The sequence below is a fragment of the Phoca vitulina genome, unplaced genomic scaffold (genome assembly GCF_004348235.1).
Source record: "Phoca vitulina isolate PV1807 unplaced genomic scaffold, GSC_HSeal_1.0 scaffold58, whole genome shotgun sequence".
In the NCBI taxonomy this organism is placed as follows: domain Eukaryota; kingdom Metazoa; phylum Chordata; class Mammalia; order Carnivora; family Phocidae; genus Phoca; species Phoca vitulina.
This window is the reverse complement of record NW_022589761.1, coordinates 8391947-8407700: the sequence shown is the minus strand read 5'-3', so window position 1 is coordinate 8407700 and position 15754 is coordinate 8391947. Positions and strand designations below refer to the sequence as shown.

At 52.6% G+C, this 15754-nt stretch overlaps 1 protein-coding gene across 1 annotated transcript; it reads left to right on the top strand.

The window, feature by feature from the left end:
• Positions 1-3313: 3313 nt before the first annotated feature.
• Positions 3314-15721, top strand: RASGRP4 (RAS guanyl releasing protein 4). Its single transcript, XM_032390640.1, has 17 exons — positions 3314-3439; positions 6303-6487; positions 6913-7018; positions 7146-7208; positions 7830-7961; positions 8062-8215; positions 9444-9617; positions 10800-10916; positions 11733-12008; positions 13073-13153; positions 13229-13333; positions 13467-13585; positions 13700-13844; positions 14639-14675; positions 14779-14913; positions 15033-15145; positions 15634-15721. The coding sequence occupies exons 1-17, from the start codon at positions 3417-3419 to the stop codon at positions 15688-15690; spliced, it is 2022 nt and encodes a 673-aa protein (XP_032246531.1). The 5' UTR covers positions 3314-3416; the 3' UTR covers positions 15691-15721.
• The last annotated feature ends 33 nt before the right edge of the window (positions 15722-15754 follow it).

Sequence of the window (15754 nt, the reverse complement as noted above, 5' to 3'; positions counted from 1 at the left end):
CCGCATCGGGCTCCCTGCTCCGCGGGAAGCCTGCTTCTCCCTCTCCCTCTCCCCCTGCTTGTGTTCCCTCTCTCGCTGTGTCTCTCTGTCAAATATATAAATAAAATCTTTAAAAAAAAAATAAAAATAAAATTAAAATTAAAAAAAAAATGTTAAATGTATAGGGGCACCTGAGTGGTGCAGTCCGTTAAGCCTCCAGCTCTTGGTTTCGGCTTAGGTCATGATCTTAGGGTCATGAGATGGAGCCCCATGTCGGGCTCTGCACTTAGTGCAGAGTCTGCTAAAGTTTCTCTCTCCCTCTGCCCCTCCCTGCGCTCGCTCACTCTCTCTCTAAAATAAATAAATCTTTTCTTAAAAAATGTCAAATGTATAATAGGTTGGTATGTGTCATATACTTAAATATTGATATATTGATACAACTGTCATATACAACACATGAGTTTGTATCATATTCTTGAATTTTATAACGCATAATTATATAATTATATATTTAGGCTAATATAATCACACAACGCAATGTAACTATGTTTATCTATATACAATATATCATACACGCTTGTATAATAAATCTTAAATTTTTCCTTAGAATTTATGTATAACAAAATTATTCTGTGTCATTGTGCATTATATCATAAGATATTAATAGCGTTTCTTTTTTTTTTTTTGATCAGTCATCATGATGTGTTTTAAGACCTATCCGTGTTGCTCTATGGACATCTGTTCTGGGCTTGTGGGGGCTTTGCAGGACTTCCTGGCTACTCTCCTCTTGGGGTGACACCCAGGCTGCCTGTAGCTCATAGAAGGATCCTTATATGTCCCTTTACGGGACTGGGAGCGAATGTCCAGGTACACACACCCAGCAGCTAACTGAATTTGACTAAGTTGTGCCAAGTGGCCCTTGGGAATCAGAGTTCCCAGGGCCCCACATCCCCAACCTCCACTTGACATTTTCCAACTTCCAACCTTTGCCAGACCAAAGGGATGACTCACTGGTGTTTTAATTTGCACTTCCTTGATCAGTTACCGAGAATGTCCAGCATCCTCTCAGGTACCTATCAGAATCTTGGGATTTCCTGGTCATTTGTTCACACTCTTGGCCCCTGTTTCTATCAGGATTGCTGCCTCTTTTTCTTGCTGATTTGCAGTCGTGCCTGTCACCCTTCTAAAGATTAATTTCTCGTTGATTTTAGATATTGTAAATCCCTGTTCCACTCTGTCATCTCATCTATTTGCCCCATGGTGTCCTCATTGAGAGAAATCTTTTTTCTAATATTATCAAATGCATATGCCTTATAAGTTTTTGTAGTTTCCTTCAGAAGCCTTTTCCTTTGTGGTTGATGGTGTTACTGGGGGTAGTAACCATCCCTGCAGGCCTCGAGGGGGGCACATGTACTGACCTCCCGTCCTGAGGCTTCTCTGGGTCCTGGGGGCGGGGGTGGGGAGGTGGGGGGAGTGGGGACACCACCAGCTTGGCTCAGCCAGCGGTGTTACATCACCTCATGCGATGCAGGTGCTGGGGAGATGGGCTGAGAGACAGACAGACAGCACATCATGGACAGCACCACCAGAGACTTGGTGGGGGCGGAGAGGAAGAGAGAGAGAGGGCCTGAGACTATGCAGTAGGTCATGTCATGGAACAGTTAAACAGCATGAGCTCTGTGCTTGTCTAAATGTTCCGGTGTGAAAAAAAAAAAAAAATCCATGGTGACTTCTTTTAGTGAAAAGAAGAAAGGAGTAAAAATATACTTCTACGAGAGCTCGGGTTGAATTGACTAACACCCTAGGTTTGGCAGAAGCATATTAATTACTATGACCCATTTATTCCACTCCTGGGTATCTATCTACAGGACTGCACACTTTCTTTTTTTTTTTTTTTTTTTAAGATTTTATTTATTTGACAGAGAGAGACACAGCAAGAGAGGGAACACAAGCAGTGGGAGTGGGAGAGGGAGAAGCAGGCTTCCCGCGGAGCAGGGAGCCCGATGCGGGGCTCGATCCCAGGACCCTGGGATCATGACCTGAGCCGAAGGCAGACACTTAATGATTGAGCCACCCAGGTGCCCCCAGGACTGCACACTTGAACGTTCAGCCAAAGACCAGGTGCTAGAAGGTTCACAGGCAGCCTTCTTCACAATAGCCCCACACTGAAAGCAACTCACCTGTCCATTACAGGAAAATTGCTCAATGAAGTGTGGAATAGTCACACAGTGCAGGAACTGAAAGGATAACTACAACCAAGTATAACATGCAAGAATCACAAAAACATGATTATTAAGGGGAAAAAGACACAATAACTTATTCCATTTATAAGCCACTCAAACCCTGGGCAAAACTACCCTGCTAGAAATCAGGCTAGTGGCAACTTTTGGGAGGCAGGACTGGGATGGGGCTTGTGCAGGGGAGTTTGGGCAGAATGGAAACGTTCTGTTTCTCGATTTTGTCACGGAGATACGCTCAGTTTATCACAACTCATCAACCTAAACACTTAGGATTTGTGTTTTTGGTCATCAGTTTACAAATGACAAGCATGACACATTTAAGGAAAAGAAAAAAAAAGCACACATACTCAAAAGAAATGTCTGCGTTTCTTTGAGCACGTATTTATGTACCTAAACAAACGCACAGCCTACAGATCAAATGAAACCCAACAGTATGTGATATTGGTCACCCCTGCCTAAGCGGGAAGGGGCCCCCAGAGGGTTTACCTCCATCTATGATGTTTTTCATAATAAGAGAACAGTCTTTAAGATTGTGTGATGATGAAATGAGTTAATATTTTATAAGCTCTTAGAACATTGTGTGGTACACAGTAAGCACTACGTAAGGGTTTGTTACAACAAATATAATAAAGTGAAAATGTTTTCTGGGATACAAATGGTATTATTAAAATGAAACCAGGAATAAAAGAAATATAAGAAGAAATATACAAAGTATTATGTCTTGTGATTTTCCATTCAAACCTTTGTGTATTAGATACATGAATATATCCTTGTAGAAATATAGACTTTCTGAGTACATGTTTTTACATAAATGTGTCATAATAGGCATATTTAAAAAAAAACACACAAAACCTAGTCTCATTGAAGTACAGCAGTGACAGAACAGAGAATCACAGGTCTAGAGACCGAAAGATGGGGGAGATAGAGAGAGAGCCCGCTGGGCTACTGGGGGTGGGGGCCGGCAGCACCGGAAACCTCAGCCTGAAGGGATCCCCATGTGGGGGAGGGGGGACCTTTGGTCTCTCCCCAGCCTCTTCCTTCCCCCTGGCCTGGGGCTGGGTGGGGAGGGGCAGTTCCTCTTTCCTTCCCAAGCACCGAGGAGGCCCAAGCTCCCAAGGGGCTAAGAAGCTGGAGCACTTGGGGGGGGGGAAGAACTGAGCCAGACTCTTGCAAGACCCCCTCCCCCGACCAGGAAACATGAACAGGAAAGACAGCAAGAGGTGAGAGGACCCTCCCCAAGGAGACCGGCAGCGCCGTAAGCCCGGGGGCCTCTGGCTGCGTGGGAAGGCTGGGGAGTAGTAAGGCTGCCAGCAGAGGGTCGGGCTCCAGGGGCAGGAGCGGGGGGCTCCAAGTGAACAGTACTTCAGGGAGTCCAGAGCTGCTAGGGCTGGGGCTGTGTGTTTGAGCATCTGGGGCTCGTCTTCGCTGTCTCTGGAGTTTCAGCTGCTCTGTATCCCCTTCTGCCCCAACCCCACTCCTCCTTGCTCCCTAGATTGGGTGTCTCTGTCCTCCCTGGGCTCTTCCTGGTGTCCTATCACGGTCGCTCCCTTGCTGCCCCCTGCCCCTGGACTGGAAACTCCAGGCTCCTGCAGGGCCCTGCCCCGGGGAGGGGAGTGTGACGCAGGGCAGGGCGGCTCTCCTGCTTCTTAAACCCCTCCTGGCCGCTCCAGGCACTACGGAGAACAGATGGTCCACAGGTAAGGGCCTCGCAGCTTCTGGAACAGGCTTCCCATGACCTGGACAAGCTTGCTTTCCTGTCCTCACCGGGGCGATGGTGGCTGGGTCCCTAGCCTGGGTCGCTCCTCCAGCCTCCTCTGGCATGTCTCTGATGGGCAAAGGGGTCCCCTCCCCATAATACCCAGCAGTTTAGTGGTGGAGACCTGACTGCCACATTTTTCTGGCTGTGTGACCTTAGGTAAGTCACTTAATTGCTCCATGCCCCAGTTTCTTCCTCTGTTAATAGAATAATCATAGTCCCTCCTCAGAGGGGCTGGGAAGTCCTCAGTGAGACAGTCTAGACCAGTGGTTCTTAAGCTTGGGCATGCATCGGAACCCCCAGAGGGCTTGTAAAACCCAGATTGTTGGGGCGCCTGGCTGGCTCAGTAGGTGGAGCAGGCGACTCTTGATCTCAGGGTTGTGAGTTCGAGCCCCACGATGGGGACAGAGATTACTTAAAAGTAAAAAATCTTAAAACACACACACACAGATGGCTGGGCCCCACCTCCAAAGTTTCTGATTCTGTAGGTCTCTGGTGGGACCTGAGAATGTGTATTTCTATTGGGTTGCCAGGTGATGCTGGTGATACCAATTGGACCATACTTTGAGAACCACTGAACTAGACAGGTGCTCAGGCCTCTGCCAGCATATATTCAGTACCCAGTAAATGCCAGCTCAAGAACACTCAGGACTGGGGGCGCCTGGGTGGCTCAGTCGTTAAGCGTCTGCCTTCGGCTCAGGTCATGATCCCGCGGTCCTGGGATCGAGCCCCGCATCGGGCTCCCTGCTGGGCGGGAAGCCTGCTTCTCCCTCTCCCACTGCCCCTGCTTGTGTTCTCTCTCTCGGTATCTCTCTCTCTCTGTCAAATAAATAAAATCTTAAAAAAAAAAAAAAAAAAAGAACACTCAGGACTGATCCCCTGAATCCTTAGGGTGCGCCAGGACATGGCAGTGCCCTTGTGATGAGGGTCTCCCCACTTCTGCTTTCACTCCGTACTCCGGGCCTGGCTTCTAGTTTGCCCTATCACTTTCTCTGTATCTCAAGTTCAACTTTCCCTTCTCTGATCACTTAACAGCCTGAGCAAACTAAGTCCCTTATTTTTTTTTTAAAGATTTTATTTATTTATTTGAGACAGAGAGAGAGAGAGAGAGCGTGCACGAGTGGGTGAAGGGGCAGAAGGAGAGGGAGAAGCAGACTCTTCACTGAGCAGGCTCCATGCGGGGCTCGATCCCAGGACCCTGAGATCACGACCTGAGCCCAAAGGCAGATGCTTAACTGAGCCACCCAGGCGCCCCAAACTAAGTCCCTTATTTAGCACTTTTGAAGAGCAAGGCATTGAATGTTCATAATAAATTCCTAGGGAAGGTCCAAGGATGATTCTCATTTTTCATGTGGGGAAACTGAAGCCCAGAGACATTAAGTGACTAGCACAAAGTCACACAGCCAACAGAAATTTCTCTAATCCCATTTTGTCTAACCCTTGTGGAAGCCAAGCCCATTCAGCCTGGATTCTGTTCTCTCTTCCTCCACCATCCCTGTCTCTCCATTACCCTCTTTCCCCAATTGGAACACGAGCCTCAGGGAGGCACAAGGCAGAGCGAGGGTTATTTTTAAACTTTCCTTGAAGCTGCCTCACCCCAGGGACCCTGCCCATCTCTGAAGAGCCCTGGTGAGGCCACTTTGCGCCCATAACTTCTCTCCAAACCTAGGGGCCCAGGCTGGTGGCTAAGACTCAGGTCCTGCCAAAATACTGGCTTGGGGGAGGGGCCTGTCACCGTAGTAGGGGGTCCAGCTCAGGGAGGAGGGACAGATGGAATCTCAGGGGTCTGCTGCTTTCATGAGGGCTGGGGGAAGAAGGGACCAGCACTGGAGGACAGAGGGGGAATTCTGAAGAATCTCCCTGAAGGCAGAACCTGGGAAGGACAGGAATGACTGGGGGAGCAGGAGTAGGAGGGGTGGGGGAGGTGGTCTTCTCCCTTGATTCCCTGGGAGGTCAAGAGTCATCCCAGGGTTCTGCCGACAGAAAGTGTCTCCATAATGCCTTGGGACTATACAGGCAAGGGGAGTTTGGGGTCAATGCCTGCAGGAAGGAGTTCTTATGATTCCCTGGAGGGTCCTTAGTAATCCTGGGGGTCTTCTTCTCCATGATTTTCTGGGGGTTCAGGGTGGTCTTGAGAGTCTTTTCCCCTGATTCCTGAAGGGGGCAGGAGTAACGCTTTGAGTTTACCTGTAGGAGAAGGTTCCCACGATCTGAAATACTCCAGGGGTTTTCTTCCATGATGCCTTGGGGTTTTGGGGTCAAGAAGAATTCTGGGGGTCTGCCCGAAGGATGGGGTTCCCATGATTCCCTTGGGGGTGTGCCCATAGGAAGTCCCACCAGGAATGCCCAGGAAAGACGGGGGGCCAGGGCCGGCCCCGACAGGCCCGGCGCCACAAGACATGCCCCAGCCCCCGGGAAATCAGCAAGGTCATGGCTTCCATGGCTCTGGGCATGCTGAACGAGGGCGGCTGCAGCGAAGACGAACTGCTGGAGAAATGCATTCAGTCCTTCGGTGAGTGTCCCTTTCCCTGACCAGCCTCCCTAGTCCTAAGGTGGTAAAGCAGCCACCTCTCTCTAGGCCTGTTTGGGGGTGGGGGGGCGTATAAAACGGTAGCAAGGGTGTGTGGAATGAATCTCAATCACGACATTCGGGATAAGAGAAACACGTGCATTTCTTTTTCCTGAGATGCGGAGGGGGAGGAGGTCTGATGCTACTTCCATCTACACCATGACTTGCCAGGTGCTGTGCTGGTCTATGCCCAGTACAGACAAGGAAACCGAGACACCCTCAGGAGGCCAAGTTGCTTGCCCTAGTTCATGCAGGGAGAAACAGGTAGAGCTGGAGTTCGAACCAGCCAATCCAACGGGCTCTGGAGACCGTGCAGTCTCTTGCCCAGGAGCCATTCCAACACAGAGTCCCCTTCTCCCGCCCCCCAGACTCAGCTGGCAGCCTGCGCCGTGGGGACCACATTCTCAACATGGTACTGGCCATGCACAGCTGGGTGCTGCCTTCTGCCCACCTTGCTGCCCGTCTGCTGACCTTATATCCTCCCAGGGCCATGAGCAGGGGGTGGAGGGTAGAGGGCAGAGACGTGACAGTCTGGGAGATGGGGACAGGGTGAACAGGCAGGTCTGGGATGCTGGATATCAGAGCCTTGACCAGAACTCAAGTACCAGGAGGCCACAGGGAACACACAAGAGCAGAGGCGGCTGCAGATCTGTCACCTGGTCAGGTAGGGCTGGGCCCAGACCTCTACTCCCATGACCCAAGACCCCCATCCTATTCCCTACCCCCAAAAAACACCTCCCAGAGATTCCCCAGACTGATTCCTCACGGGCCCACCAAGCCCTGCTCCCCCAAATACCACTTCTGAGACAGCCTTGGTTTGGTTCCCAGGACCCTCCCAGTTCTGCTCCTTAGAACCCTTATCTCTTAGAGATCCATGACCAGATCCTAGAGACACTCTCATAGCTGATGCTCAGAGACCTCCAGCTCTGGTCCCCCAACCCCCCACATGCCCTGGCCTTACTTTTAAGATCCCCCTCACCTTGTTGCCCAAACATCTCACCCCTCAGAGGCCCCAGCTTAGTTCTTGAGACCCGCCCCCCACTATCCTGCTTCCTAGCAATTCCACCTCCAAGAGATCCCCCCAGTTTATCTCCCATTGATTCCCCAGCCTGTGGTTAGAGGCCCCCAGTTCTACTCCTAGAGACAGCCCCAGGCTGGTGCCTCTCCAACCCTGACCTTCCAGAGACCCTTAGTCCAGTACCTAGAGATTCCTCAGCCCAAGAGACCCCTTTTAGAGACCTTCCCCACCCCCAGCCTCATCCCACCATCTCTAAACCACCCTCAGATACTGGCTGACCCAACACCCTGAGACGGTACACCAAGAGCCTCAGTTAGAAGAGGTTATAGGTCGCTTCTGGGCCACTGTGGAGCAGGAGGGCGACTCTGCCCAGAGGAGCCTGGGAGACTCCTCCAACCTGTGAGTCAGTCACTCTCCACCCCCATTCTGCCATCCCCCTCCTCACCCCCACATCCTCCACCCTGTACCCCTCCAATACCCTGCCCCTCTTTGCCCCCAGCCTGAGCCCGGGTGGCCCTGGCCCCCCACCCCCCATGAACAGCCCAGGCCTAGGCAAAAAGCGCAAAGTGTCCTTGCTTTTCGACCACCTGGAGACGGGGGAGCTGGCTCAGCATCTCACTTATCTGGAGTTCCGGTCCTTCCAGGCCATCACGGTGAGGACTCCCTTCCCCCAGCTGGGGATGGCTGGGAGTGGGGTGGAGCCTGGCAAGACTCAGATGACCCCTACATTAGGCAGGGATCTCAAATTCTCAAACATGGGTGCTAGAAAGCTCGGGAAAATGAGTTAAGCTGGCTGAGGACAGAACCCCTGGGTTCAAATCCATCAGCCCTTCCTTATTTGTGTGACTTTGAATTAGATTCTCAACCTCTCTGGGACTCAGATTTCTCATTTATAAAATGGAGGTCATAATACTTCATTAGATGGTTGGGAGAATTAAATTAATATGTCCACTTAAAAATGCTTGTCAGGGGGAGCATGGGTGGCTCAGTCAGTTGAGCATCTGATTGACTCTTCATCTCAGGTCTTGATATCAGGGTCATGAGTTCAAGCCCCACATTGGGTGTGGAGCCTACTTTAAAAAAAGAAATGCTTGTCACAGTGTCTGGCCCATAGTAAGTGCTCAAAATATTTTATTAATTATTCATTTATTCAAGAAGCATTTAAGTTCACTGTGCCTCAGTTCCATTATCTGTAAAAAGGGGAATTTAACACTTCCTACCTTATAGGTTCAGTGTCTGCTCCAGAGTGAATGCTACCTGGTAGAAGGTTTTGAAATGGCCATATTTTGCCATATTTTACCTACCCAAATGATAATTTCATATGCTTCAACCGATATATAAGTATTAGCTATTGCCATCACCACTTCAAGGGAAGGCAGTGATCCGGTTCCTTAGTGTGAAAATTTCCTGATTGTTCACACACACGCACACGGGGTGCAGTACATGTGGGTCTGGAAGGTTGACTCCTTGAGCAGAACAAAGAGAAAGTGCTTTCATGCCTTCTTTGCCATCCTTCCTTTTGCTGACTGTAGACCAGTCAGGTATACAGTTACGAGCAATAGACTGGGTTCACACCTGTGTGACCCTGGGCAAATTATCCTCTCTGTGCCTCAACGGCCTCATCTCTAAAATGCGAGTAATACAGTCCGGTATTCACTCGGTAGAGCTGATGTGAGGATTAAACTGGTTAATATGACAGAGGGCTCAGAACAGTGCCTGACTTTATTTCAATATTTCTCTTCAGAGGGAGAGGGCCACGGTGACGTCAAAGACATGTGACAGCCAGACTAGGGCCTCAGAGGTCACAGCTGCTAGGGGGATGGGCGTGTGAGGGCAAGGCAGACGCGCCACCGCCCACCCTGACGCCCACCTCACCCCCAGCCCCAGGACCTGCGGGGCTACGTTTTGCAGGGCTCCGTGCGGGGCTGCCCGGCCCTGGAGGGATCCGTAGGGCTCAGCAACAGTGTGTCCCGCTGGGTGCAGGTCATGGTGCTGAGCCGTCCCGGGCCGGCACAGCGCGCGCAGGTGCTGGACAAGTTCATCCAGGTGGCACAGGTGAGGCCCGCCCGGAGGGGCTGAGGGAACCGACGCGCTTAGCTATCTGACCCCCACCCCCAGCCCGGTCCAGCTGCCAGGCCCTCGCCACAGCTGACCAGCCCGGGCGGTGACGTCATCCACACCCTGGCCCCGCCCCCTTCGCATCCCGCCCACCCCGACTCCTGGTCCAGAGGTTCTAACCCGGGACTGCGACTGCACTTCTTCCTTGGCCTTAATACTACCATGCCGAACCCGCCCTGCCCTCCAATTGGTCCTAGACGTAGCTGTTGACGACGTCCCCCCTTGACCCGTCTCCCAAGCCCTAAGCCCGAATATTCTGTCCACAGGGCGGCGAAGGCGTCTCTGGCAGGCCCCTACGTTTGCATCACCCTCCACCTCAGTCTCTAGGCCCCAGCCGTCCCTTCGGGACAGACTGCATGCCTCCCTCCCCATCACGTCAGGTCTCTCCTTGGCCCAGCCCCACTGTGTCACAACCTCTCTCTTCCCCTTCCCTAAATAGACACCTTCCCTCCTTTCTGGAGAAAAGGGAAGCCTCCCTCCCCCACCGTGGCCACGCCCCTTTGCGTACTTCCTCGCAGGCCACGCCCTTCCTCTCGTAGCCTGTGCGGCCCCGCGGACTTAGAGGTTCCAGTGTCTGCCCAGGGGTCTCCCGGTCAGAGTGTCTTCCATTCTTCTCTGGCTCCCCCCCCCTCCCCACAGCAACCTCTGCCCGGCAAACTTGAAAAGGGGGAGGATGAGGCAGTTGTCCCCAATGCCCTGCTGACTCCACACTTGTCTCTCTTGTCCTGCCAACCCTTCCATTTCCCTCTGGCCCCATTCACCTCTGCCCGGCTCCTAACTCCGGCCCAGAGCCCAGGCCGTCTCCCTTCACCTGACTCTCAGAGCAGTCTGACCCCCAGGTGCCTGTCACCTGACATCTGTCTGAATCCCCCACACCTATCTAGTCCCCAAACCTGTCTAACTCCTCACACTCGCCTGACTACCCCCCCACCTTTTTTCTGACCTCACATCAGTCTATCACCTGCCTGACCCCCCATGTAATGCCCATATACCTGCTTGTGGCCCACTCCTTCCTGACACACCCACTCCTGCCTGACACTGGGATGCAGTCATGGGGACCCCCATTTTGCCTATCCTGCATGTGATAACCACCATCTCTGTATCACCCTCCCTTCCTAGAGGCTCCACCAGCTACAGAATTTCAACACACTGATGGCCGTCACGGGGGGCCTGTGTCACAGTGCCATCTCCAGACTCAAGGACTCCCATGCCCACCTGAGCCCTGACAGCACCAAGGTGAACCCCCACTATTCTCCCCAAAGTTCCAGCGGTCAATTATCCTGAACCTCCACACTTTTTCCCCATCCCCTCCATTCCTACCCAGGGGCCCTGGAGCCACCTGGAGACCTTGCTCCTCCAAATGGGAGAGAACCCCAGACTGTCCTCCTCTGCCTTTCTTCCTGCCTCTTCAACCATGCACGCATCATGCTGACCCCTCTGCCCTGTTTCCAGTCCTGAGCAGGACTGGAGGGAGACAGATGAGAGAGATGGTAGCAGAGAACCAGGTGGGGACTGAAATGATGCCCCTAAGGACACCAAATTTAGGCCACCCATGGGAAGAGCATAGGTTAGGACTGTCCCGGGAAGTGTATGGGGAGAGTGAGTTATTCATGAGTCTAGTGTGTGAAGTCAGAATCTGGCTGGAAATTAGGCTGGAGATGCCCAGGGGAAGGTCCTGTTGAGACTTGCAGGCCGAACTAAGGTGTCTGGGCTTTATCCAGAGGGCAACGGGGAGCTAGGAAAGGTTTGGTAATGATGACAGCACCCATAATCAGATTTCAGTTTTGGAAAAAAAATCACTCTAGCCTGGGGAATGGGGGATATGGAGCTTTCCTGAGATGGGGACCCAAAAGGAAGAGCAGTTTGGGGGGGATGCTGAGGCCAATGTGGGACACGGAGGGGCTTAGGTCGATGTCCCAAATGCCACTGGGCCCCTGGGAGTCCGGAACCCAAACGGGAGGCTGCCAGGATACCCCCTCCAGGGGGCTAAGGGAGCAGACATGGCCCCCCCCATAACATTCCCCGCCCCCCCCAATACGTCCTCGCGCACAGGCCCTGCTAGAGCTGTCTGAGCTGCTTGCTGCCCACAACAACTACGCGTGCTACCGCCGCACCTGGGCTGACTGCACGGGCTTCCGGCTGCCCGTACTGGGCGTGCACCTCAAAGACCTGGTGTCCCTGCACGAGGCACAGCCCGACAGGTTGCCTGACGGCCGCCTGCACCTACCCAAACTCAACAGCCTCTACCTGCGGCTGCAGGAGCTGGCGGCCCTCCAGAGGCAGCACCCGCCGTGCAGCGCCAGCGAGGACCTGCTGCACTTGCTCACGGTGAGCCGCCCTGCCCAGGGTGCGGGGTGCGCGGGGACTGAACCTGCAGGCTGTAGAGATTTGGGGTCCTGGGTGTGGGGGGATCTGCATCCTTGTCGTGCCCATTCTACAGATTGCGAAACTGAGGCCCACAAGGTGAAGTCACTGGTCTGCTGTCCCACGGCAGTAAAACCCAGATTTGAACCCAAGCAGGCCAGCCTCAGAACCTGTGTGTTAACATATGTTAACCACCACACTACGTCCTCACACTGGGAGTGTGGGGTTCTGGCTGTATGCTATTTATAATATAATTTTATATATGTATCCTCCTGCCCTGCCCATGGAGCTAGAAATTGAGAGAGACTGGGATTCTAAAGGCCATGGAGTCTAAGACTGATTTTTGGACCCCAAGACAGGACCAGCTACATAATTCGCAGTGCCCCGTGCAAAATGAAAATGTGGGGCTCCTTGTTCAAAATTCTTCATAATTTCAAGACGGTGACAGCAGGGCATTAAATGAAGTGGGTCCCTTCCAAGTGTGGGGCCTGCCTGTGAAGCTGGCCTTGCCCTAAGATGACTGGTGCCCAAGGCTCTGTGCTTTGCTGATTCTAGAAGGCCATCGAGCCCAAATATTTATCGAGCACCCGCTGTGAGCCAGACACTACTTTAGGCACTTAGGCTCACAGCAGTCAGCACGTCAGGAAAAAAAAAACTGCTGTTCTTGTGGGGCTGACTTCCCAGTAGGGGAGACAGCCAATAAAACAAAGTAAATGAATAAATCATATGGTCTTTCGAAGGATAAGTGCTAATAGTGAAAACTAAAGTAGAAACTAGCAAGGAAAGTAATAGGGGTTTACAATTTTAAATAGGACCCAAAAAAAGCCTCAGTGAGAAGATGGCATTTCTGGACTAGGAAACGGGGGTGTGGAGACGGAATGGTGGCTCGGTGGGAGAGAGGAGCCTAGGAGTCCCCAGAGAAGAGGGGCTTTGGGAAGAGGATGAAAGTGGGGATCCAGGCAGGGCGCAGGCTATAGGTAGGAGGATGGAGATGAGAATCTGTAACGCCCTCTCCCCGCATCCCCCAGCTTTCCCTGGATCTCTTCTACACGGAGGATGAGATCTATGAGCTTTCTTACGCCCGCGAGCCCCGCTGTCCCAAGAGTCTGGTGAGAACTGACCCCTGACCCCTGCCCACCAGCCCAAGCCCATGCACTAACTGTGCCCCTCTGTCTCTGAGCCAGCCACCCTCCCCCTTCAAAGCGCCCCTGGTGGTGGAGTGGGCCCCTGGCGTGACACCCAAGCCCGACAGGGCCACCCTGGGTCGGCACGTGGAGCAGCTGGTGGAGGTAAGGAGGGGACTGTGGCCTGGCCACTGGGGGCCAGGAAGGAATGTATCTGTACAGTCCTGACCCAGAGGAGAGCTAAGACCTTGACGATCATGGTTTGGCCTTACTCTCTCCTTCCCATACTCCTCTGAAGTCTGTGTTCAAGAATTATGACCCTGAAGGCCAAGGAACCATCTCTCAGGAGGACTTTGAGCGACTCTCAGGCAACTTCCCCTTCGCCTGCCATGGGCTTCACCCACCCCCCCACCAGGGGTAAGTACTCCTGACTTCTAGGTCCCCCAAAGATGAGGATGGGAGGATGCTGGGGCTGCCGGGACTCCTGGGAGAAAGGGGCCATTCACACTAAGGTGTAATCTCTGCCCCTAGGAATGGCTCCTACAGCCGAGAAGAGCTGACAGGCTACCTGCTCCGGGCCAGCGCCATCTGCTCCAAGCTGGGCCTGGCCTTCCTGCACAACTTCCAGGAGGTCACCTTCCGCAAGCCCACCTTCTGTGATAGCTGCAGTGGTTTTGTGAGCACCCTGCCCCTCTATCAGGGCCTATCTCCCCTGGAGAGTCCTGGGTCCTGACTCCTCACAGCCTGGGTTCAGAAGGCCAGCCCTGCCCTGGAGGGCTCCCAGTCCCCAAGCCCCAGATGCTCACCAAATTCCAGAAAATGCCCTAGTCTCAAATAATCCCCACATCCCATATAAACCCTAAACACTGGATATGCCCAGAATCTAGATAGTGCCCAAATCCCAGATGATCTCCATCCTGGATCACTGCCAAACTATGGATACCTAAAACCCTAATCTACAAACCTGGGTGGATTATCTCCAAACAGAATCCATTTCCAAGTCTTTAGACTCCAGATCATCCAAACCCTGGATAATTTTCAAATTCAAGGCATCCTCAAACTCTGGATAACAGACAGATCTCTCAATCTCCAAACCAAGACTAATTCATGAACCTTGGACCACTTCCCAAACCCACTTTTTCACTCACGTCCTATTCACAGAATACCTCCAGTGCCAGGTTGTTCTAGACTTGAGGGCTGGGGAGAGGCACGCACAGCAGAAGACACAACAGAGACGATCCCTGCCCACAGAATATATAGTTCATTAATTCCAGATTTTATCTAATTCTAATATCCTAGATGACTCCCCAAACTTACAATAACCCCAAGTTCCTTTAGTCCCCACTTAAGCCTCCAGCCTTGAGAATTTCCCAAACCAGATGGTTTCTACACTCCCGGAGACCAACCCCAGCCCCATCCACAGCCCTCTCTCCCCTAGCCTACGTCACCAATTCTGCTTTCTCTTCCCAGCTCTGGGGCGTCACCAAGCAAGGCTACCGCTGTCGGGGTGAGTGAGGCCTCGGTGGTGGGGAGGGAGTCCAGCATGTACGGGCCAGATGAAGGGGTGCGCAGGCTGGGCCTCTGACCACTAACTGCTGACCTTCCCCCAGATTGTGGGCTGTGTTGCCACAAACACTGTAGGGACCGTGTGAAGGTGGAGTGTAAGAAGAGGCCAGGGGCCAAGGGCGACATGAGCCCCCCTGGAGCCCCCGTCCCACCCACACCGGTTCCCCACGCCAGCTGTGGTAAGACCCGGGGTGTGGCAGTCCTGGGAAGGGGGCCTGATGGTTGGGGATATAAGTCCAAGGTCATGAGGCCCTTCCCATCATACCCACACCCCTCTCATCTATCACCCCACAAACAGGCTTGGAAGACAATCTCTCCTACACACTATCCCTGGAGCCTGAGACAGGGTGCCACCTTTGCCATGCTTGGACCCAGACAGAGCCCCCACACCCTTCCTGGGAACCAGAGACGGTAAGGAGAACTGCCCCCCACCATCAACTGGATACAGGGGAGACCAGGCCATTTGCTTGGGGGAACCCAGGCAGATTTGGGGAAGCATAGGAAAGTAAAAAGGTGCAAGAGTCCTCAATTGTGTGGGCAGGAGGGTACAGACCCTGGTTAATTTGTAACATTGATAGAAAAATAAAATTTTCAATAGATTGGAGTGGGAAGGGGGGTAGCCAATAGTAGAACAGAAAAAGGATTTTAAGGAGAAAAAAGGAAAAAGAAGAAAATGGCAAGGACAAGGCCAAATACATCAGGAGCTATAATTGGTGTCAGTGGAGTAAATTTTACTGTTCAAAGGTAGAGACCTTCGGACTGAATTAAAAAACCAGAACATCCAGAGGAATTTTCATTCATCTACTGAACAAAGTCTGGGTGGGGCTCTGCCCCTGGCAGTACCCGGACTCCTAGACACCACATCCTCCCCACGTGACCCAGTGTCTTCCTCCTTCCAGGTGCCCCTCCCAACGACGGCCTCACCGCCTGCCCAGTCCTCCAAGCTGAATTCCTAGACCCCGCTTGGTCTGTTGTCTCTCACCTCCCCCAGAGTCAGTCCCAAGTCCTGTTATTCGGCCT

What these genes read in the sequence shown, in the direction of transcription:
- RASGRP4 (XM_032390640.1), top strand. Translation starts at nt 3,417, where the DNA reads ATGAACAGGAAAGACAGCAAGAG. An exon ending in AACAGGAAAGACAGCAAGAG is followed by an intron (nt 3,440 to 6,302) that starts GTGAGAGGACCC and finishes GTGTGCCCATAG; the next exon opens with GAAGTCCCACCAGGAATGCC. An exon ending in ACCTGCTGCACTTGCTCACG is followed by an intron (nt 12,009 to 13,072) that starts GTGAGCCGCCCT and finishes CGCATCCCCCAG; the next exon opens with CTTTCCCTGGATCTCTTCTA.